Source organism: Salmo salar, chromosome ssa01, assembly GCF_905237065.1.
Source record: "Salmo salar chromosome ssa01, Ssal_v3.1, whole genome shotgun sequence".
In the NCBI taxonomy this organism is placed as follows: Eukaryota; Metazoa; Chordata; class Actinopteri; order Salmoniformes; family Salmonidae; genus Salmo; species Salmo salar.
In genome coordinates this window covers 85853629-85872896 of record NC_059442.1, presented here as the reverse complement: position 1 = coordinate 85872896, position 19268 = coordinate 85853629, and the positions used below count along the sequence as shown (strand labels likewise).

The following is a 19268-nucleotide window of genomic DNA, read 5'->3' as shown; positions in this document are numbered from 1 at the left end:
CAACTTAATTGAGGAAAATAAGAAGAATCCAAAATGTATTTTTGATACTGTCGCAAAGCTAAATAAAAAGCAGCATTCCCCAAGAGAGGATGGCTTTCACTTCAGCAGTAATAAATTCATGAACTTCTTTGAGGAGAAGATCATGATCATTAGAAAGCAAATTACGGACTCCTCTTTAAATCTGCGTATTCCTCCAAAGCTCAGTTGTCCTGAGTCTGCACAACTCTGCCAGGACCTAGGATCAAGGGAGACATTAAAGTGTTTTAGTACTATATCTCTTGACACAATGAAAATAATCATCGCCTCTAAACCTTCAAGCTGCATACTGGACCCTATTCCATCTAAACTACTGAAAGAGCTGCTTCCTGTGCTTGGCCCTCCTATGTTGAACATAATAAGCGTCTCTCTATCCACCGGATGTGTACCAAACTCACTAAAAGTGGCAGTAATAAAGTCTCTCTTGAAAAAGCCAAACCTTGACCCAGAAAATATAAAAAAACTATTGGCCTATATCGAATCTCCCATTCCTCTCAAAATGTGTTGGAAAAAGCTGTTGCGCAGCAACTCACTGCCTTCCTGAAGACAAACAATGTATACGAAATGCTTCAGTCTGGTTTTAGGCCCCATCATAGCACTGAGACTGCACTTGTGAAGGTGGTAAATTACCTTTTAATGGCGTCAGACCGAGGCTCTGCATCTGTCCTCGTGCTCCTAGACCTTAGTGCTGCTTTTGATACCATCGATCACCACATTCTTTTGGAGAGATTGGAAACCCAAATTGGTCTACACGGACAAGTTCTGGCCTGGTTTAGATCTTATCTGTCGGAACGATATCAGTTTGTCTCTGTGGATGTAAATTTCAGTGTTCCTCAAGGTTCCGTTTTAGGAACACTATTGTTTTCATTATATATTTTAACTCTTGGGGATGTCATTTGAAAACATAATGTTAACTTTCACTGCTACAGCTGTACATTTCAATGAAACATGGTGAAGCCCCAAAATTGACCTCGCTGGAAGCCTGTGTTTCAGACATAAGGAAGTGGATGGCTGCAAACTTTCTACTTTTAAACTCGGACAAAACAGAGATGCTTGTTCTAGGTCCCAAGAAACAAAGAAATCTTCTGTTGAATCTGACAATTACTCTTGATGGTTGTACAGTCGTCTCAAATAAAACTGTGAAGGACCTCAGCGTTACTCTGAACCCTGATCTCTCTTTTGACGAACATATCAAGACTGTTTCAAGGACAGCTTTTTTCCATCTACGTAACATTGCAAAAATCTGACATTTTCTGTCCAAAAATGATGCAGAAAACTTGCTTTTGCTTTTGTTACTTCTAGGTCAGACTACTGCAATGCTCTACTTTCCGGCTACCCGGATAAAGCACTAAATAAACTTCAGTTAGTGCTAAATACGGCTGCTAGAATCCTGACTAGAACCAAAAAATGTGATCATATTACTCCAGTGCTAGCCTCCCTACACTGGCTTCCTGTTAAGGCAAGGGCTGATTTCAAGGTTCTACTGCTAACCTACAAAGCATTACATGGGCTTGCTCCTACCCATCTTTCCGATTTGGTCCTGCCGTACATACCTACACGTACGCTACGGTCACAAGACGCAGGCCTCCTAATTGTCCCTAGAATTTCTAAGCAAACAGCTGGAGGCAGGGCTTTCTCCTATAGAGCTCAATTTTTATGGAATGGTCTGCCTACCCATGTGAGAGACGCAGACTCGGTCTCAACCTTTAAGTCTTTATTGAAGACTCATCTCTTCAGTAGGTCCTATGATTGAGTGTAGTCTGGCCTAGGAGTGTGAAGGTGAATGGAAAGGCACTGGAGCAACGAACCGCCCTAGCTGTCTCTGCCTGGCCGGTTCCCCTCTCTCCACTGGGATTCTCTGCCTCTAACCCTTTTACAGGGGCTGAGTCACTGGCTTATCTGGTGCTCTTCCATGCCATCCCCAGGAGGGGTGCGTCACTTGAGTGGGTTGAGTCACTGACGTGGTCTTCCTGTCTGGGTTAGCACCCCCCACCCTTGGGTTGTGCCGTGGTGGAGATCTTTGTGGGCTATACTCGGCCTTGTCTCAGGATGGTAAGTTGGTGGTTGAAGATATCCCTCTAGTGGTGTGGGGGGCTGTGCTTTGGCAAAGTGGGTGGGGTTATATCCTGCCTGTTTGGCCCTGTCCGGGGGTATCATCGGATGGGGCCACACTGTCTCCTGACCCCTCCTGTCTCAGCCTCCAGTATTTATGCTGCAGTAGTTTATGTGTCAGGGAGCTAGGGTCAGTCTGTTATCTGAAGTATTTCTCCTGTCTTATCTGGTGTCCTGTGTGAATTTAAGTATGCTCTCTCAGAGGATCTGAGCCCTAGGACCATGCCTCAGGACTACCTGGCATGATGACTCCTTGCTGTCCCCAGTCCACCTGGCTGTGCTGCTGCTCCAGTTTTAACTGTTCTGCCTGCAGCTATGGAACCCTGACCTGTTCACCGGACGTGATACCTGTCCCAGACATGCTGTTTTCAACTCTAGAGACAGCAGGAGCGGTAGAGGTGCTGACCTGCTGCACCCTCGACAACTACTGTGATTATTATTATTTGACCATGCTGGTCATTTATGAACATTTGAACATCTTGGCCATGTTCTGCTATAATCTCCACCCGGCACAGCCAGAAGAGGACTGGCCACCCCTCATAGCCTGGTTCCTCTCTAGGTTTCTTCCTAGGGTTTGGCCTTTCTAGGGAGTTTTTCCTAGCCACTGTGCTTCTACACCTGCATTGCTTGCTGTTTGGGGTTTTAGGCTGGGTTTCTGTACAGCACTTTAAGATATCAGCTGATCTAAGAAGGGCTATATAAATCAATTTGATTTGATATACGTTCTTTCTCCATCTTTGCGTTTGCGGCTTTGTATTTAGAGTGACTCAATACAACAAATAAAATTGTATTTGTCACATGCACTGAATACAACAGGTGTAGACCTTACAGTGAAATGCTTACTTACAAGCCCTTAACCAACAATGCAGTTTTAGAAAAATAAATAAATAAATAGAACAAATAATTACGGAGTAACAATAAAATAACAGTAGCGAGGCTAAATACAGGGGGTTCCGGTACAGAGGGTTCCAGCACAGAGTCAATGTGCGGGGGCAGCGGTTAGTCGAGGTAATATATACATGTAGGTAGAGGTAAAGTGACTATGCATAGATAATAAAGAGAATGTAGCAGCAGCGTAAAAATGGGGGGTGGGGTGGGGACAATGCAAATAGTCCGGGTAGCCATTTGATTTATTGTTCAAGAGTCCTATAGGGGTTAGAAGCAGTTAAGAAGCCTTTTTGACCTAGACTTGGCGCATGGGTACCGCTTGCCGTGCGGTAGCAGAGAGAACAGTCTATGACTGGGGTGGCTGGAGTCCTTGGAATTTTTTGGGGCCATGCTCTGACACCGCCTGTGTAACGGATGTGAAATGGCTAGTTAGTTAGCGGTGGTGTGCCCTAATAGCGTTTCAATCAGTGACGTCACTCGCTCTGAGACATGAAGTGGTTATTCCCCTTGCGTTGCAAGGGCCGCGGCTTTTGTGGCGCGATGGGTAACGATGCTTCGTGGGTGTCAGTTGTTGATGTGTGCAAGGGTCCCTGGTTGGGGCGAAGAGAGGGACAGAACCTACACTGTTACACCTGGAAGCTTGGCCCCAGTGATGTACTGGGCCGTACGCACTACCCTCTGTAGTGCCTTGCTGTCGGAGGCCAAGCAGTTGCCGTACCAGGCAGTGATGCAACCAGTCAGGATGCTCTCGATGTTGCAGCTGTAGAACTTTTGGAGGATCTGATGACCCATGCCAAATCTTTTCAGTCTCTTGTGGGGGAATAGACATTGTTGTGCCCTCTTCAGGACTGTCTTGGTGTGTTTGGACCATGATAGTTTGTTGGTGATGTGGACACCAAGGAACTTGAAGCTCTCAACCTGCTCCACTACAGCCCCGTCGATGAAAATGGGGGCATGCTTGGTCCTCCTTTTTCTGTAGTCCACAATCATCTCCTTTGTCTTGATCACGTTGAGGGAGAGGTTGTTATCCTGGCACCACACTGCCAGGTCTCTGACCTCCTCCCTATAGGCTGTCTCATCGTTGTTGGTGATCAGGCCTACCACTGTTGTGTCCTCAGGAAACTTAATGATGGTGTTGGAGTCGTGCTTGGCCATGCAGTCATTGGTGAACAGGGAGTACCTTAGCCTATGCTTTGGTTACATGAAATGATTACTGAATATATGGAAAACAATGAATACATGTAGTGGACAGTCGTTACCTCCCAAACGTCGCGCGATTTTTGTTTTGTTACAACATTTTGACCGATGAGGGACAGGCTGCAAGGCATGTCGTTTTTTTCTCAAGTAAATCCTTGATGGGACATGATAGACAAAACTAGTCCAGTAATCCCTTGAAGGTGGGTCTTTGAAACTGGTCCGTGTTTTCCTGACATGGAACCAAAGTTTACTTCGAAAAGTCCACATACGCTGTGGCCATATACAGTACATTATTACAAATGTAATTATTTATTATGTTTAATTGTTGTACCGGTAACGTATGTTCGAAATGCGACTTGGGTTGGACAAAAAAAAGCAACGAACTATTTTGATTGACGTTCAGAAACCTTGTCCAATCAAAAACATCAGGGTGAGTTATTGGGCGGGATTTATCTGTCATGAGACAGGAAGAGCGAAACGGGGGTTGTTTCCAGAAGATAGCTAGACTTGCAGCACAATACGACGATCTGCAACGTTGTTGTACTTTTATAATCATGACATCTACTCTTGATGATAGCGAAAAAGAAAAGGTACGTTATGAACGATGTACTATCGTCTTTGTTAGCCAACTACCTTGCTCTTCGCTTAATGTTAAATAGCCAGCTAACTGTAGCCTATATTTTAGCTAGCTAGCGAGGAAGTTCATGAGATGCTCACTTGCTTAAAACACAACTGTGCAGTATTTAGGTAACGCTATTGAAACAGTCAGGTATCTATGATAAATTTCGCTGGCTAGCTAATAAACTGAAAATAAGGTTGCCTGGCTAGCTAAATAGAGGAATCAACAGCTACAGTCTGTTGAAAGCAACAGTGTAACTTATAACGTCAACTAGTATTGGAGGCGGTATAGAAAACATTCTACCACGATCTTTGGCATTGGCCTAGCTAACTACTTCACAGATGAATGTTGTCACAAAATGTCTTATCCATTATTGTATTGTCACCACCCCAGGCTACTTTTAGTTTGCCGTAAGTACTTGATGTCGAAGCCTCTGTGTTCCACTGCCTCTGACAAGAGAGTTGGGCTTGCATGGCACAGCACTAACCCCAATAACGTCAGGCCAGGCTCGCTGGTTTAATTTCTGCTCTTCCTGTTACCCCCATTACTATTTTGAATTATATCTAGCTAGAGGGCTATTGAGTTTAGAATTTGGACCACAGACCACTGATCTAAGCATTGCCTTTGGGGACTTGCAACGTGGCAGTAAGAGGCTAGTATTGTCCTGGCCAATGACAGAATAACTCAGATCGCTTACATATGGTGTGGAATTGGACAGGCCTGTGGTTATTTTATTTTCTGCAATTTGTTTTCTCCTTTTCCTCTGAGACTTTCCAGAGGAGACTTACTCTGCTTTATTTCGGTTGACTCTGTCAAGCTGAGTAGCAGAGTTCGGTAGTAGTATGGTGAAACACTGAGGCTGTGGGTTATTCACACAGGAAGTACTGGCTAAATTGATAGAGAATGGTGCTTGCAACGCCAGGATCATGGGTCAGTTCCCACTGGGGCCACCCATACGATCAAGGTTTCTCCTACTCAAACAGAAACAGTTGTTAAGATGGGAGAAACGTAGCCTTGACAATAATGACCATAGGGAGTGGTAGGATGGCACAAACAGATCTGGGACCATGCTAGGAGAAATGTGCACTAGCTAGCAGACTCTTGGGAACACTGACTGACCCTTTTGGGAAATCAGCTGGAGTTATTGCTTCAAGTGCGGTGAGTGTGTAATTCAATCCCAAGGATATATACAGTTGAAGTCGGAAGTTTACATACACTTAGGTTGAAGTCATTGAAACTCGTTTTTCAGCCACTCCACAAATTTCTTGTTAAACTATAGTTTTGGCAAGTCTGTTAAGACATCTACTTTGTGCATGAAATAAGTAATTTTCCCAACAATTGTTTACAGACAGATTATTTCACTTATAATTCACTGTATCACAATTCCAGTGGGTCAGAAGTTTGCATACACTAAGTTGACTGTGCTTTTAAACAGCTTGGAAAAGTCCAGAAAATGAGGTCATGGCTTTAGAAGCTTCTGATAGGCTAATTGACATCATTTGAGTCAATTGGAGGTGTACCTGTGGGTGTATTTCAAGGCCTGCCTTCAAACTCAGTGCCTCTTTGCTTCAGATCATGGGAAAATCCAAAGAAATCAGCCAAGACCTCAGGAAAAAATGTGTGGACCGCCACAAGTCTGGTTCATCCTTGGGAGCAATTTCCAAATGCCTGAAGTTACCATGTTCATCTGTACAAACAATAGTACGCAAGTATAAACACCATGGGACCATGCAGCAGTCATACCGCTCAGGAAGGAGACGCGTTCTGTCTCCTAGAGATGAACGTACTTTGGTGCGAAAAGTGCAAATCAATCCCAGAACAACAGCAAAGGACCTTGTGAAGGTGCTGGAGGAAACAAGTACGAAAGTATCTATATCCCCAGTAAAACGAGTCCTATATCGACATAACCTGAAAGGCCGCTCAGCGAGGAAGAAGCCCTGCTCCAAAACCACCATAAAAAATCCAGACTACGGTTTGCAACTGCACATGGGGACAGAGATTGTACTTTTTGGAGAAATGTCCTCTGGTCTGATGAAACAAGAATAGAACTGTTTGGCCATAATGGCCATCGTTGTGTTTGGAGGAAAAAGGGGGAGGCTTGCATGCTGAAGAACACCATCCCAACCGTGAAGCATGGGGGTGGCAGCATCATGTTGTGGGGGTGCTTTGCTGCAGGAGGGACTGGTGCACTTCACAAAATAGATGGCATCATGAGGGTGGATATATTGAAGCAACATCTCAAGACATCAGTCAGGAAGTTAAAGCTTGGTCGCAAATGTGTCTTCCAAATGGACAATGACCCCAAGCACACTTCCAAAGTTGTGGCATAATGGCTTAAGGACAGCAAAGTCAAGGTATTCGAGAAGCCATCACAAAGCCCTGACCTCAGTCCTATAGAAAATGTGTGGGCAGAACTGAAAAAGTGTGTGTGAGCAAGGAGGCCTACAAACCTGGCTCAATTACACAAGTTCTGTCACGAGGAATGGACCAAAATTCACCCAACTTATTGTGGGAAGCTTGTGGAAAGCTACCCAAAACGTTTGACCCAAGTTGAACAATTTAAAGGCAATGCTACCAAATGCTAATTGAGTGTATGTAAACTTCTGACCCACTGGGAATGTGCTGAAAGAAATAAAAGCTGAAATAACCTTGTCCTTTACCCTCTTCTCCCTTGTCTTAGGCACGCTCTGTGTCTGTGGACCTAAACAACGACGCCTCTCTACTCATCGACATTCCTGATGCACTCTGTGAACGTGACAAAGTCAAGTTCACTGTCCACACCAAGGTAAAAACAGCAACTCCACAGTTTCAGTTCCTAAGCTAAGGGTCACCGCTAGTTCCCTCACTTCCCTGTCAGTTATTCAAATAATATATAATGCTCTTCGTGTACAGCAGGCTTGAACTACGGCTTATGTTGTTTCTATGTCAAATGTGGTTGTCTTACTTACCTTAGTTGAATGCTGCACTGTAAGTCGCTCTGGATCAGTGTCAGCGAAAAATAAATAACAGTAACTGTCTATCTCTAGATGTTTTACTTTTAAAGTATATTACAACCTTGTGGTAATGCACTTTAAATGGAGCTTGAATTGTCTTTTCTGTCAGACCACCCTGAGCTCCTTCCAGAAGCCAGACTTCTCTGTTCCTAGGCAACATGAGGACTTTATCTGGCTCCATGACACGCTGGTTGAGACTGAGGACTACGCTGGGCTCATCGTGAGTGACCTGTTAAGTCCACCACACACACGCACACTGGTTTGGGACTACGCTGGGCTCATTGAGTGACTTGAGCAGTAGAGCTGGGCGATATGGACAAAAAGTCCACATCGCGATAAATTTCCTGGATTGATGCGATAATGAGTACCGTAAATTCCGGACTATAAGCCGCAACTTTTTTCCCAGCTTTGAACCTCACGGCTTAAACAATGACGCAGCTAATATATGGATTTTTCCCGCTTTCAATTTTTTTTTCTACAAAAAAAACATTCTGTGACGTGCTCAGTTTTTTGGCGGCATGAAGCTTTCATTAGACCAATGAAATTGCCAAACGGGTTAAGGTCAAACAACTTTTTTGTTTACTGTTTAGATTAAATCGAGCGCTCTCAAACTTCCCATCATTCTGATTACGGTAGTCATTTTGTCAGCCTCATCATGGCAAAGACACGTAGAAATGCATATGATGCAGCTTTCAAGTTGAAGGCGATTGATCTGGCTGTTGGAAAAGGAAATAGAGCTGCTGCACGGGAGCTTGGTCTTAATGAGTCGATGATAAGACGTTGGAAACAGCAGCGTGAGGAATTGACTCAGTGCAAAAAGACAACTAAAGCTTACTGCAAATTTTTTTGTTTGTTACAAGCCGTGTTTCGTTAAAGCCTGTGTAAAGTTGATTTGTTTCAATGTACCGGTAGGCACCTGCGGCTTATTTATGTTCCGAATAATATATATTTTTAAATTCAGTGGGTGCGGCTTATATTCAGGTGCGCTTAATAGTCCGGCAATTACGGTAGTTTATAACATTTAATGTACACCACAGATGTTTATTTCTATCCTTAACTACTAATACTGGTTTGATGGTTGTAGCCATCAGTTGTTCCATTAACAGTGATCCAGATTAGCAAACGTATTTCATTTTAAACTTATCTAGTATCGGCTACTTATCGTAATGAACGATATCAGCAAAATGCCTGTGATAAGTGGTCAGTATTGATCATTTTCAGTTTATCGTCCCAGCTCTATGGAGTAGTCTACGGAATATGCACGCGCACACACACACCACTTAATTACAGTATAGTTCACACTCACAGCCAATGCTGCCACTGTGAATGTAATTTTGCAAGTTCACTGTCAGGACATGTGAGTGTTATTTGATGAAGGGGAAGATGCAAAGCACTCTGGTTTCTGCTCAAATGTTTTTTATATCAGCAGTTTTATTGCAGCTCTGCATGCAGGGACATGCCTGTGTAGGAAATCTTACTAGAAGCTCCCTCTCCTCTCCCCTACCTTCGCCTCTCCTCAACTTCCCCTTCCTCTCTTCCTCTGCCCTTGCTCCTCTCCCCATTTCCTCTCTACCTCTCCCCTTCCTCCATTACTCCCCCTCTGCTCTTTTCCTCTCCCTGTCTGTCCAGATCCCCCCAGCCCCCCCGAAGCCAGACTTCGAGAGCCCAAGGGAGAAGATGCATAAACTGGGCGAGGGAGAAGCCACCATGACCAAGGAGGAATACACCAAGATGAAGCAGGAGTTAGAGGCGTGAGTTCTGACCTTTCCTCCTTTACCCCTTGTCACTGTGTCCAAGCTTAATTGGCACAGTTCTGCATTTTTAAATGTTGTATTACGATACCTGTGGGAATGATTCTGGTGATCTCAAGCTTGTGTATCTGTATGTGCGCACTATCAGTTGGTAATTTGCCATCTTCTGGCTCTCTGTCTCCCAGTGAGTACCTGGCTGTATTTAAGAAGACTGTACAAGTCCACGAGGTATTCCTGCAGCGACTATCTTCTCACCCGATCCTGAGCAAGGACAGAAACTTCCAGATATTCCTGGAGTATGACCAGGATGTGAGTTTGACACTTGGAAAAGGAAACGAAGAAAACAGACTGCGTACTTTCCAGCAGTACTGACTTCCTAGTTAACTGCTGAGTCGTGTTCACTAGAGCACACCGTTGAAAAACATTTCCCAATGCAGTTCAGTTAGTACCTCTCAATTTCCAGTCATTTTCTTCCGTTTTGTGCCTAGTGAACACGATGGCTGGATGGAGGGAGGGGGATAGAGGAGGGAGGGGGATAGAGGAAGACAGGCAAGCAGACCTAGGACACACATCCTGCTGCTGAGTTCAGCTCTATTTCTAAACCACTCGGTCAGTGGAGCTGTGAGTCAGCCAGGGTCTGCCGAGATGGTTTTGTTTGTCCTTTTGGGAAATGTTATACAGACATTTTATAAAATTATCAGGAAAAACCGGAACACTTATTGTAGTTCTTACTCACTTTCTTCATTCCTATGTGGAACAAAAGGCTTCCACAAGACAGTGCCACAGGTATTGTAGCTTACGTAATCAATTTTACATTGCGAACTTGTACTGTGGTCTCATTGGCTAAATAAATAATTTCCCTCCCTGTGATTGGTCCACGTAGCTGAGCGTACGAAGGAAGAACGCCAAGGAGACGTTTGGGAGTTTCTTTAAGAACATGGTCAAGAGTGCTGACGAGGTCATCATCTCTGGGATAAAGGTAGGTGTGGCCTCAGCCCATATCATACAATACCAGCCACATTCGAGAGCATCACATCTGTGAGGCATTGTGGGTAAATTGTGATTGACTGACCTACAAACATTAATTTATGCAAGGTGATTTCAAGATCAGTCAGCAGTCGCCTGCATTGTCAAACAAGCCCATTTGTCCATTTCCATGAAATGTCATTTTGTGAGGTCAGCAGTGCATTACAAACCAGATGCAGAAAGTCAATGCATTACAGTAGCAGACTTAAACAAAGAGAAACAAATGCAGCTACAGATCGTAACGGTTTACAAGCTGAGCAGGGACCTTCGTATCCAGGATGAAGATCTGGCTTTGTGTTTTTTGTGTCTTAGGCAGAAGGTTTATGTCTTTTTTTTTATATATTTTTTGTTCTTGCAGGAAGTAGATGATTTCTTTGAGCAGGAGAAGACCTTCCTGCTTGATTATTCGTCCAAGATCAAAGACTCTACTGCCAGGGCAGAGAAGATGACCCGCTCTCACAAAAGTATGACTATGATATCAACAACAACCAACTTTTTGCTTTTTGAGTTATTGATAAGAACAGTGTTTTTTTCCCCTTCATATCTGGCTCAATCAATCACATGTCATTTATAAAGCCCTTTTTAACATCAGCAGTTGTCATATTGCTTTGGCGATACCTAGCCTCAATGCTGGACTTCGGACTAAAATGGGTGCCGGTACTCATTTTGGCTGCCGGTACTGTTTTATAGTTAGGTGCAGAAGCTCCACAATAATTTTTTGCTAATACTCTATGAGAGGAACAGAACATTTGAGGTGCAAGTACTCAGCTCCTGCCAAAGTCAAACACTGCCTACCCTAAAACCCCAAAGAGCAAGCAATGGTGATGCAGAAGCACAGTGGCTAGGAAAAACTCAGAAGGCAGGAATGTAGGAAGAAACCTAGGGGAACCAGGCTCTATCCAGTCCCCCCTGTGCCGTGAGGGGAACCAGGCCCGCTTCAGGGAAAGCTCCGAGGGTGGCCAGTCCACTTCTGGCTGTGCCGGGTAGAGAGGAACCAGGCCCGTGCAGTCCTCTTCCTGAGGGGAACCAGGCTCCGGTGGCCAGTCCACTTCTGGCAGTACTTCTGGCTGTGCCGGGTAGAGAGGAACCAGGCGCCGAGTGGTGGCCAGTCCTCTTCTGGCTGTGCCGGGTAGAGGGGAACCAGGCTCCGAGGGGTGGCCAGTCCTCTTCTGGCTGTGCCGGGTGGAGGGGAACCAGGCTCCGAGGGGTGGCCAGTCCTCTTCTGGCTGTGCCGGGTGGAGGGGAACCAGGCGCCGAGGGGTGGCCAGGCCTCTTCTGGCTGTGCCGGGTGGAGATTTAAGAGTACATGTAGCCATTAAGGCCAGATCGGTTTAAGACGTTCAGATGTTTTTAGATGAAAAGCAGGATGTGTAGTAGCATTGTGTGGCGTCACCAAAGTGGTGCAACTTCTCACAGTAGGTTACCCATACTGAGTTTTATTGATTGCTTGGAATTTACAGCCGTTGACCCTTGGCCTCAGGGAGACCACCTAGGATACCAGGTTTTGCAATATGGTGACCCCTAACCTCTTGAAGTCACTCGGGCTGAGTTCAGATTTAAAGTGGGCCAAGAATTTAGATTTTAACATGTTGTATTTTGTCTCAGATGTTGCTGATGATTACATCCACATCTCTGCCACTTTGAACAGTCTCTCTGTCGACGACAACACCGCACTTAAAAAGTGAGTAACAATATAAATACGCTCTAGTTCGAGGTATACGAATGGTGCCGTTGTTTCCTCAAGCCAACTACGGGTGGCTTAATCTCGGTTAACCCAGAACTAAAGTCTTACGTAATTAGTCAGAAGCTTGATTAAGTTATGGGACAATACGTCTTAAGAGAAGATGAAGAGATGCTAGAATGAGGAGCGGAACCAGAACAAGGAGCTCCAACCTCTTTGCAAATTACGGGCAATTATTATATGGGAAAAATGCCCCCCCGTTCTGAAATTCAGAAAGATGCGAACACCTGCAAAATCATGATTTGTCCAAATAATCAGTGATTGAGAACCCAAGCACTGGAACTATTGCTGCTTGTTAGCTATCGGTGCCCATAGTATAATCATCGATCTAGGGTACCATGTATGTTTATGTAGTCTAGCTACAAGAGTTTATGGGTTGCTAAATGAATGCTTTACATCTCACCCAATATCAGCAACAACAAATTGTGACTTTACTCAAGTTCTCATGGTTTGTCTATTCCCTTCAGGCACCTTGAGAAGTTTGCAGACCTGTTTGAAAAACTAAGGGTAAGAACCACAGTGCTGGTCTTCTGCACTTCTCAACCTGGATTGTTTTTCTATTCATTGTATATGTTTTTATATAATCCCTATTGTCCATTTCCATGCAAATTCAAATTTTGTGAGGTCAGCAATACATTTTAAACACGTGTGTGTGCATTTTGCTTTTGTGAGCTGTGCAAATGTCTACATTTTTTACAAGTTAGTCATTTAGCAGACACTCTTATCCAGCGCGACATGCAGTTCATCTTAAGATAGCTAGGTGAGACAACCACATATCTCAGTCATAGTAAGTACAATTTTCCTCTAAAGTAGCAATCAGCAAAGTCAGTGCTAGTTGGAAATGTGCGAGTGTCATTTATATATATTTTTAAATGTGTATCTTATGTTCTTTGAGCATGGCGGTAGCATCGATGTTGTCTATCTGGTCCTGCCTGTAGAAAGTGGAGGGCAGAGTGGCGTCAGATGAGGAGCTGAAGCTCACAGAGCTGCTCCGTTACTACATGCTGGACATCCAGGCAGCCAAGGTGAGCCACGTCTAGTCTGTTTCTCTCTCAAAAACCCTCAGCAACTTCTTCTTGAATCATTTGTTTTTTCTTCAATGCATGTGGAAACACGGTAGGCATGCATATTACATACGTTCTCTGAGAAATGCTGTTTGTGTTAACCACTACGTGTGTGTGTGTGTGTTAGGACCTGTTGTACAGGCGGGCCCGGGCCCTGGCTGACTATGAGAACAGTAACAAGGCCCTGGACAAGGCCCGGCTGAAGAGTAAAGACATCACCCAGGCTGAGGAGCACCAACAACAGTGTCTGCAGAAGTTTGACAAGCTCTCCGAGTCTGGAAAAAGAGGTTTGTGTAAGACGGTGTGTGTTTGGGCTAACATTTTCTTCTATAATACAGTACAGTGAGTAAACTGACAGTATGGTCTTCTCCTCCCAGAGCTGACCAGTTTTAAGGGCAGGAGAGTGGTGGCTTTCCGTAAGAACCTAATAGAGATGGCTGAACTGGAGATCAAACACGCCAAGGTGAGTCAGGGTACACAGAGTTGTTTTTCCTTCCCGTGTTTGAGATTTTTGGGGGGGATATGCAGTAATGAAATATAGGCGGAGGAGAGAGATCGAATGACAATCAGAAGCCGTGGGATTCAATCCCACAATATCACTAAACTGTTATGTGCTGCAGGAGGTGTTCCCCACTAGACCAACCGCAGACACAACACTACATTGTTGGTACTTTTCTCTGATAGACTGGACTGTTCAGGAGCTTTCAGTGAATATGGAATATGTAGCAACTATGAGCAAAATGTGGTTCATGTTATGTGGTATATTGTGCCCTTATCCTTGTGAAATGTCTGTTGTTGAATGGATATGATACTGATATCCCTGTTCTCTTTGTAACTACAGAACAACATGGCTCTGCTGCAGGGCTGCATTGAGCTTCTCAAGAGCAACTGAACCACCTGTCTCCTACCAATCCTCCCAGACCGCCAGACCACCACCCACCGACCAGCTAGCCTGGGTGCCAGTCTGTTTTTTGCTGTCTTGCCAACTCCGTATGGAACTGTCATGCAGAACAGTGCCAATGGCGTAGGCAAAAGCACAAACGGATCTGGAACCAGGCTACTGACCCAGCCTTTGAGAAGAGAACCTGGACACCCCTTCCCACCACCCTCTACCCCCAGGGGACCTTGGGTCGTGTTCATTAGGGGACATGGTAGAAAAACATCCATTTGCAAAAGGAAAGGAGCCTTTCTTATTACACAGAATTAGATAGTCCCTCACCGTTTCACTCGGTTTCAGAGCATTCTATGCCTATTAAACACGATCCTGGGTACCTCCACCCCCAAATGATGCCATTTCAGAAACCTGCACAAGAACCTGCAGCCGTCTGTTTGCAGTTTCTGTCTCAAGGTTTGCATAGTCCCTGCCCACCTGGCAACCCATCTCTTTCTACTCCGCCTCATGTAACACTCACCTTTTGTGATGCCAGCATTCCGGAACAGGGAGAATGTAGCCGCTTGCATTGTCTTCTGATATTCCTCTTTCATCTGGGCGCCTTCGTAAATTCACTCTGGTTATCTGCTCCGATTTCAGAGCGCTCTCGTCTCAGTGTGCCAGAACGCAGAATAACTGATGAACGAACGCTCAACACCTGTTGAATATGGCCGGTGTCAGTAAACATAATTAAATTGTTGCCAGCTGTCACCAACGCTCTGGATAACGATAAACAGCCTAACGACCTCTGACCATTTTACTTGCCCTAGCAGAGTGAGGTGTTCCCTCGTTTATGTCTGGAAGTACCTAGCAAGCTAACTTACTTTAGCCAGTTAGCTTGGATGTTTGACTGCCGTTGTGAGGCCCGAACGCTCAGATCAACCCTACTCCTCGGCCAGGGCGTCCAGTGTGGCTCTAAATTCACAAACGGACAATCTGACAACGCTCTGAATTTACGAGCGCCCTTTGGCACTCCAGAGTGAATTTACGAATCATAGATTGTGATACATTTTTCTATTCTGGATGGATTACTCTTTATTCTTGTATCTTCCATTTTTAACGATGTTGATTGTGGAATAATAGCCTCATTGTGATGTTTTGCTTGCCTTTCACAGCAAACTCTTAACGAACCCCGTTAGGTCCCGCACTTTTATATATGTAAGTGCATACATCTGGGTCGTGTTCATTAGGGAACTCCGTAGCAAACCGTTTTGCAACAGAACACAATAAGTATTTAATTTAGGTGGAATTTGGACCTACTGAATGTGAATCTAGCTTAAGAGTTTAACTAGGCAGAGTTGTTTTGGAATAACCTGAGGTTTTTATGGTGCGGGTATAGCTGTCTGTTTTCTTACTGCAACGCCACTTTAAACCAGAAATACTCGGAGGAATCACATAGTAAATAACTGACAGCTGAGCTCAGCTGCCGCTTCTCTGGTTTGTAATGGAACAGTTTAAAAGGTCGTATTCATTAGGCCACGGTGTAGCAAAACATTTTGCAATAGAAAACGAAAACAATTTCTTATTGGACAAGTTCAGAGCCCCTCCCTGTTTGTTTTTTCCTTCGGTTTTGTGCCTAGTGAATACGACCCAGATGGAGCAACTGTTCATAAAGAACATATAAAGTGGATGGAAAAGGGAGAGAGACTAACTTAGTGCCTAAATAAAGGTCCTTATGACTGCGTCCCGGTTGTCCACCTTTCTACCAAAGTGTGCACTTGCACACTCCCGTCCTGGATTTAAATACATTGGGTTGATGTAAACATTGGCTGATGGGAGTTTCCACCATTGTTAAATCCATGACAGGAAGTGGGAGAAGGGTGGAGAATTGGGACTTAGACTACATACTCAGATTAGTCTGGGCCGAACTCTCTCAAACCGCCAGTGAAGTGAAGTGCTCTTTTTCATGGTTAAGAATGCTGAGTACACACTAGTGTGTGTGTGTGGTTGTGTATCCATACTGTGTGGTACTACACAGAAATGCTTTGGCCGTACCTCAGGAATGGCTACATGGCTCTTCTCACGTTCGTCTCCATTACTGCCAGTAACTGGAGCTAAATTCTTAAGATTCACATTGCTTTTGACAAGTTTACTTACACATAATATGGACCAATAGATTATTTTCACCACAGCCCTTGTGAGTGTCAGGACTGGTAGTTGTCCCTTTTATCAAAGTTGACTGCCAAACAAACACGTGATATGTGAGATTTTTTTGTTGTTGATTTTCTTTTTTTACAAATGTATTCCCCCCCCCCTTTTCAATCTGCCATGTCTAGACTCGTGAGTGCCAGGAAACACTGGTTTCTGTACTCATTGAGTGAATGGTCAGTGGACTAGTTTGAATCAGTCAGTGAAGTCCACCCGTAGTAGCTGACTGTACTGTATACCTATGAATCACGTGACACACACACAGCAGGAAGTTTGAGGCCAGCAGCAGGTCCAAGTCCACTCACCCTTCAGCCAGTTGCTCTAGGGAATTTCCATGGTAACGGAATTATACTCAGATGTTTCACTTTAAAATGTATACCAAACAAAAAGTTAGGTTAAACATTAATTTCCACTGAAAAGTTTACAAAAGCATATTTTACAGGAAGAACTGTGTAGATACGTTTGGTAACAGAAAAAAACAGATTTTACTGTAAATCTGTTACTGAACTTTGCATCTGCCCAGTTTATCCAGTCGTTTTATTTATTTCTCTCAAATGTTTAAAGTAGTTGTGCATAGTTGTATGGTTTGTTAAACCTTGAAATTATTGGATTTTGCTTGACATACATTTTAAAGTTACTGTAGGATTGTGCTCTGTCAAGTCGGCACAATCATTACATTGCATATGTAGCCTGGTCAGTTGGGAAGCTTCATGTTTTATATAGTTAACATTAAGCAAGCATCAAGCACTAGACTTATATTGGCTATTGGAGAGTAACTCTGGTCCTAGCACTTATTCAGAGGAGTTTGACTGACTCATGTCCTTCAGCATCTGCTTGAAGCTGTTGTCTATGTTTCAATTCTAGAATGTTCTGCCCTAAGTGTTCACTTCCCTTCATGAATTTGAAAGGCTCTGACATGCTTATACCAATCCAATGTTTTCAATTGTGTGATGAGGACGAGTGTACACTACCAATATAATTGGGATGCAGAGAGTAGGCTACATGACTGTGCACTTCATTGATTTCCTGTTGTTTACCAGTGGCCTACTACACCTGCTTACAGAGCAACACTAACCTAACCAACCCACCAATCCCCTTGCTTCTTACTGCTGATGCAGTATTTGTTTTTAAGCAATTAAGTTTGGCGTAGCCTATATTTCTCCTATTGCTTTTTGTTACTGACAGAACCTTTGCCAGTGCTAAACTAGCCTGGGTACCAGTCTGTTTCTGCAGTCTTGCCTACTCCTTATGGATTTGTCATGCCTGGTCTGGCTTGACTATGACAGCAGTGGCGTTGGCAAGAGCACTAACAGATCAGGGACCAGGCTATGCCAACACTCATTAACCTGTGAAATGAAAGGGTTCATATTGAAACAAAAACGATTGAATTCTTTGAATTGTTTAAGAAAAGAATGAGATAAAATGTACAAAATAATGCACTATGAAGATGGTAAATACTTAGCAATCATTTCCAAGCCCAGAGAGAGCTGTGTTTATAAAGAAATCTAAAATGTTTTTTTGCTAATTGAATGTATTTCTAATGGATTACAACTGTGTGAAATACTTCTTTACCTAGTTCTTTTTCTTACGGAGCGTCTACATAAAAAAAAAAATGCAATAATGACATTAAATAAGTTCTTTCCCAAAATACTTACTGTGTTAGTATCTTATTAAGGTAATAGAACAGCGTGTGATATCATCACTCTGATAAGATGGACTCGTTCAAGACAACTCAGAATTTGGACATTTCTGACTTAGCAAGTATCAGAATCAACCAATGATAAGCTCTACACAAAAACAATGTATGCAAATTTGAAAGTAGCATATTACTATTGAAGTGAACATCAACTGTCACCAGGACCATGGCATCTTCACACCAGCAGGTGGTGCAGTCTGCATGCTGAAGAGGATAGGAGAGAGTAGCCCACCAAAAACCTAAACTACTAATATCTGGAAGTGTTATTTTTTTTTACGCACTGGTTTGCCTTTTCTCATCTCACAATAGGCCATGTCAGTTGGTATAGGGAGTTTAAGGTATTTTTATGCACAATGTTGAAAATGCATGAATAGACCCCATAATCACCTCAACACTACTTTGTAATGATGTACTTTCTCTCAGAGCGTTGCCACTATACTGTTGAACATACAGTATGTGTCTGTTCTGAGTTCCCCTGCTCACAGTAAGGTCCACAGTAGGACTATCATTGGCAATGCTGATTTGATGACAACATATTTTGGAGTGTCATGGGAAGGTAGTGTATATTTAGGCTGGAAAAGGCTGCCAGTTGCAATGCCAGGTGCAGTTTCCCCTTGGACTGTAAGGGGAACTTATCTTGACTAACTTTACTCAACTGTAAGAGGAACTTCCATATCTTAGAACAGTAAACTCTGTGTATGTGTCCTTCCGTGTGTCTGTTAAAAAGATTGGTCACTCATCCTGTGTCCTGAGGTAAGACTGGGACAGACAGTCTGCTGTAGTGTACTGTAGGTGAGTGGAGAGGAATTGACAGTGTGCCTCAGGGACTTGTCACTACCAAAGCACGCTGTGACTACATATCTAGCTTGGCGAGTGCTTCTTAGCAACCGCTACTAAACAAACCAGCGGGCCTACAGCCTGAAATGCACTGGCTGAGCTCTTTACAGCCCTGCACTAGGGCCTCTGAAATACACTGGCCGAGCTCTTTACACGCTTCTACTTGTTTGGGTTTAGTGAGAATATGATTGGTAAAAGCTTTCCTATGGCCTGATGCTGTCTACAATCT

General features: G+C 43.9%; 1 protein-coding gene across 1 annotated transcript; it reads left to right on the top strand.

The window, feature by feature from the left end:
- Window positions 1–4680: 4680 nt before the first annotated feature.
- Window positions 4681–18156, top strand: LOC106611592 (sorting nexin-5). The gene is made up of 13 exons (XM_014211977.2): window positions 4681–4823; window positions 7533–7637; window positions 7955–8065; window positions 9475–9596; window positions 9782–9905; window positions 10480–10575; window positions 10981–11086; window positions 12228–12303; window positions 12831–12870; window positions 13302–13388; window positions 13555–13714; window positions 13805–13890; window positions 14269–18156. The coding sequence occupies exons 1-13, from the start codon at window positions 4692–4694 to the stop codon at window positions 14317–14319; spliced, it is 1296 nt and encodes a 431-aa protein (XP_014067452.1). The 5' UTR covers window positions 4681–4691; the 3' UTR covers window positions 14320–18156.
- Window positions 18157–19268: the final 1112 nt, after the last annotated feature.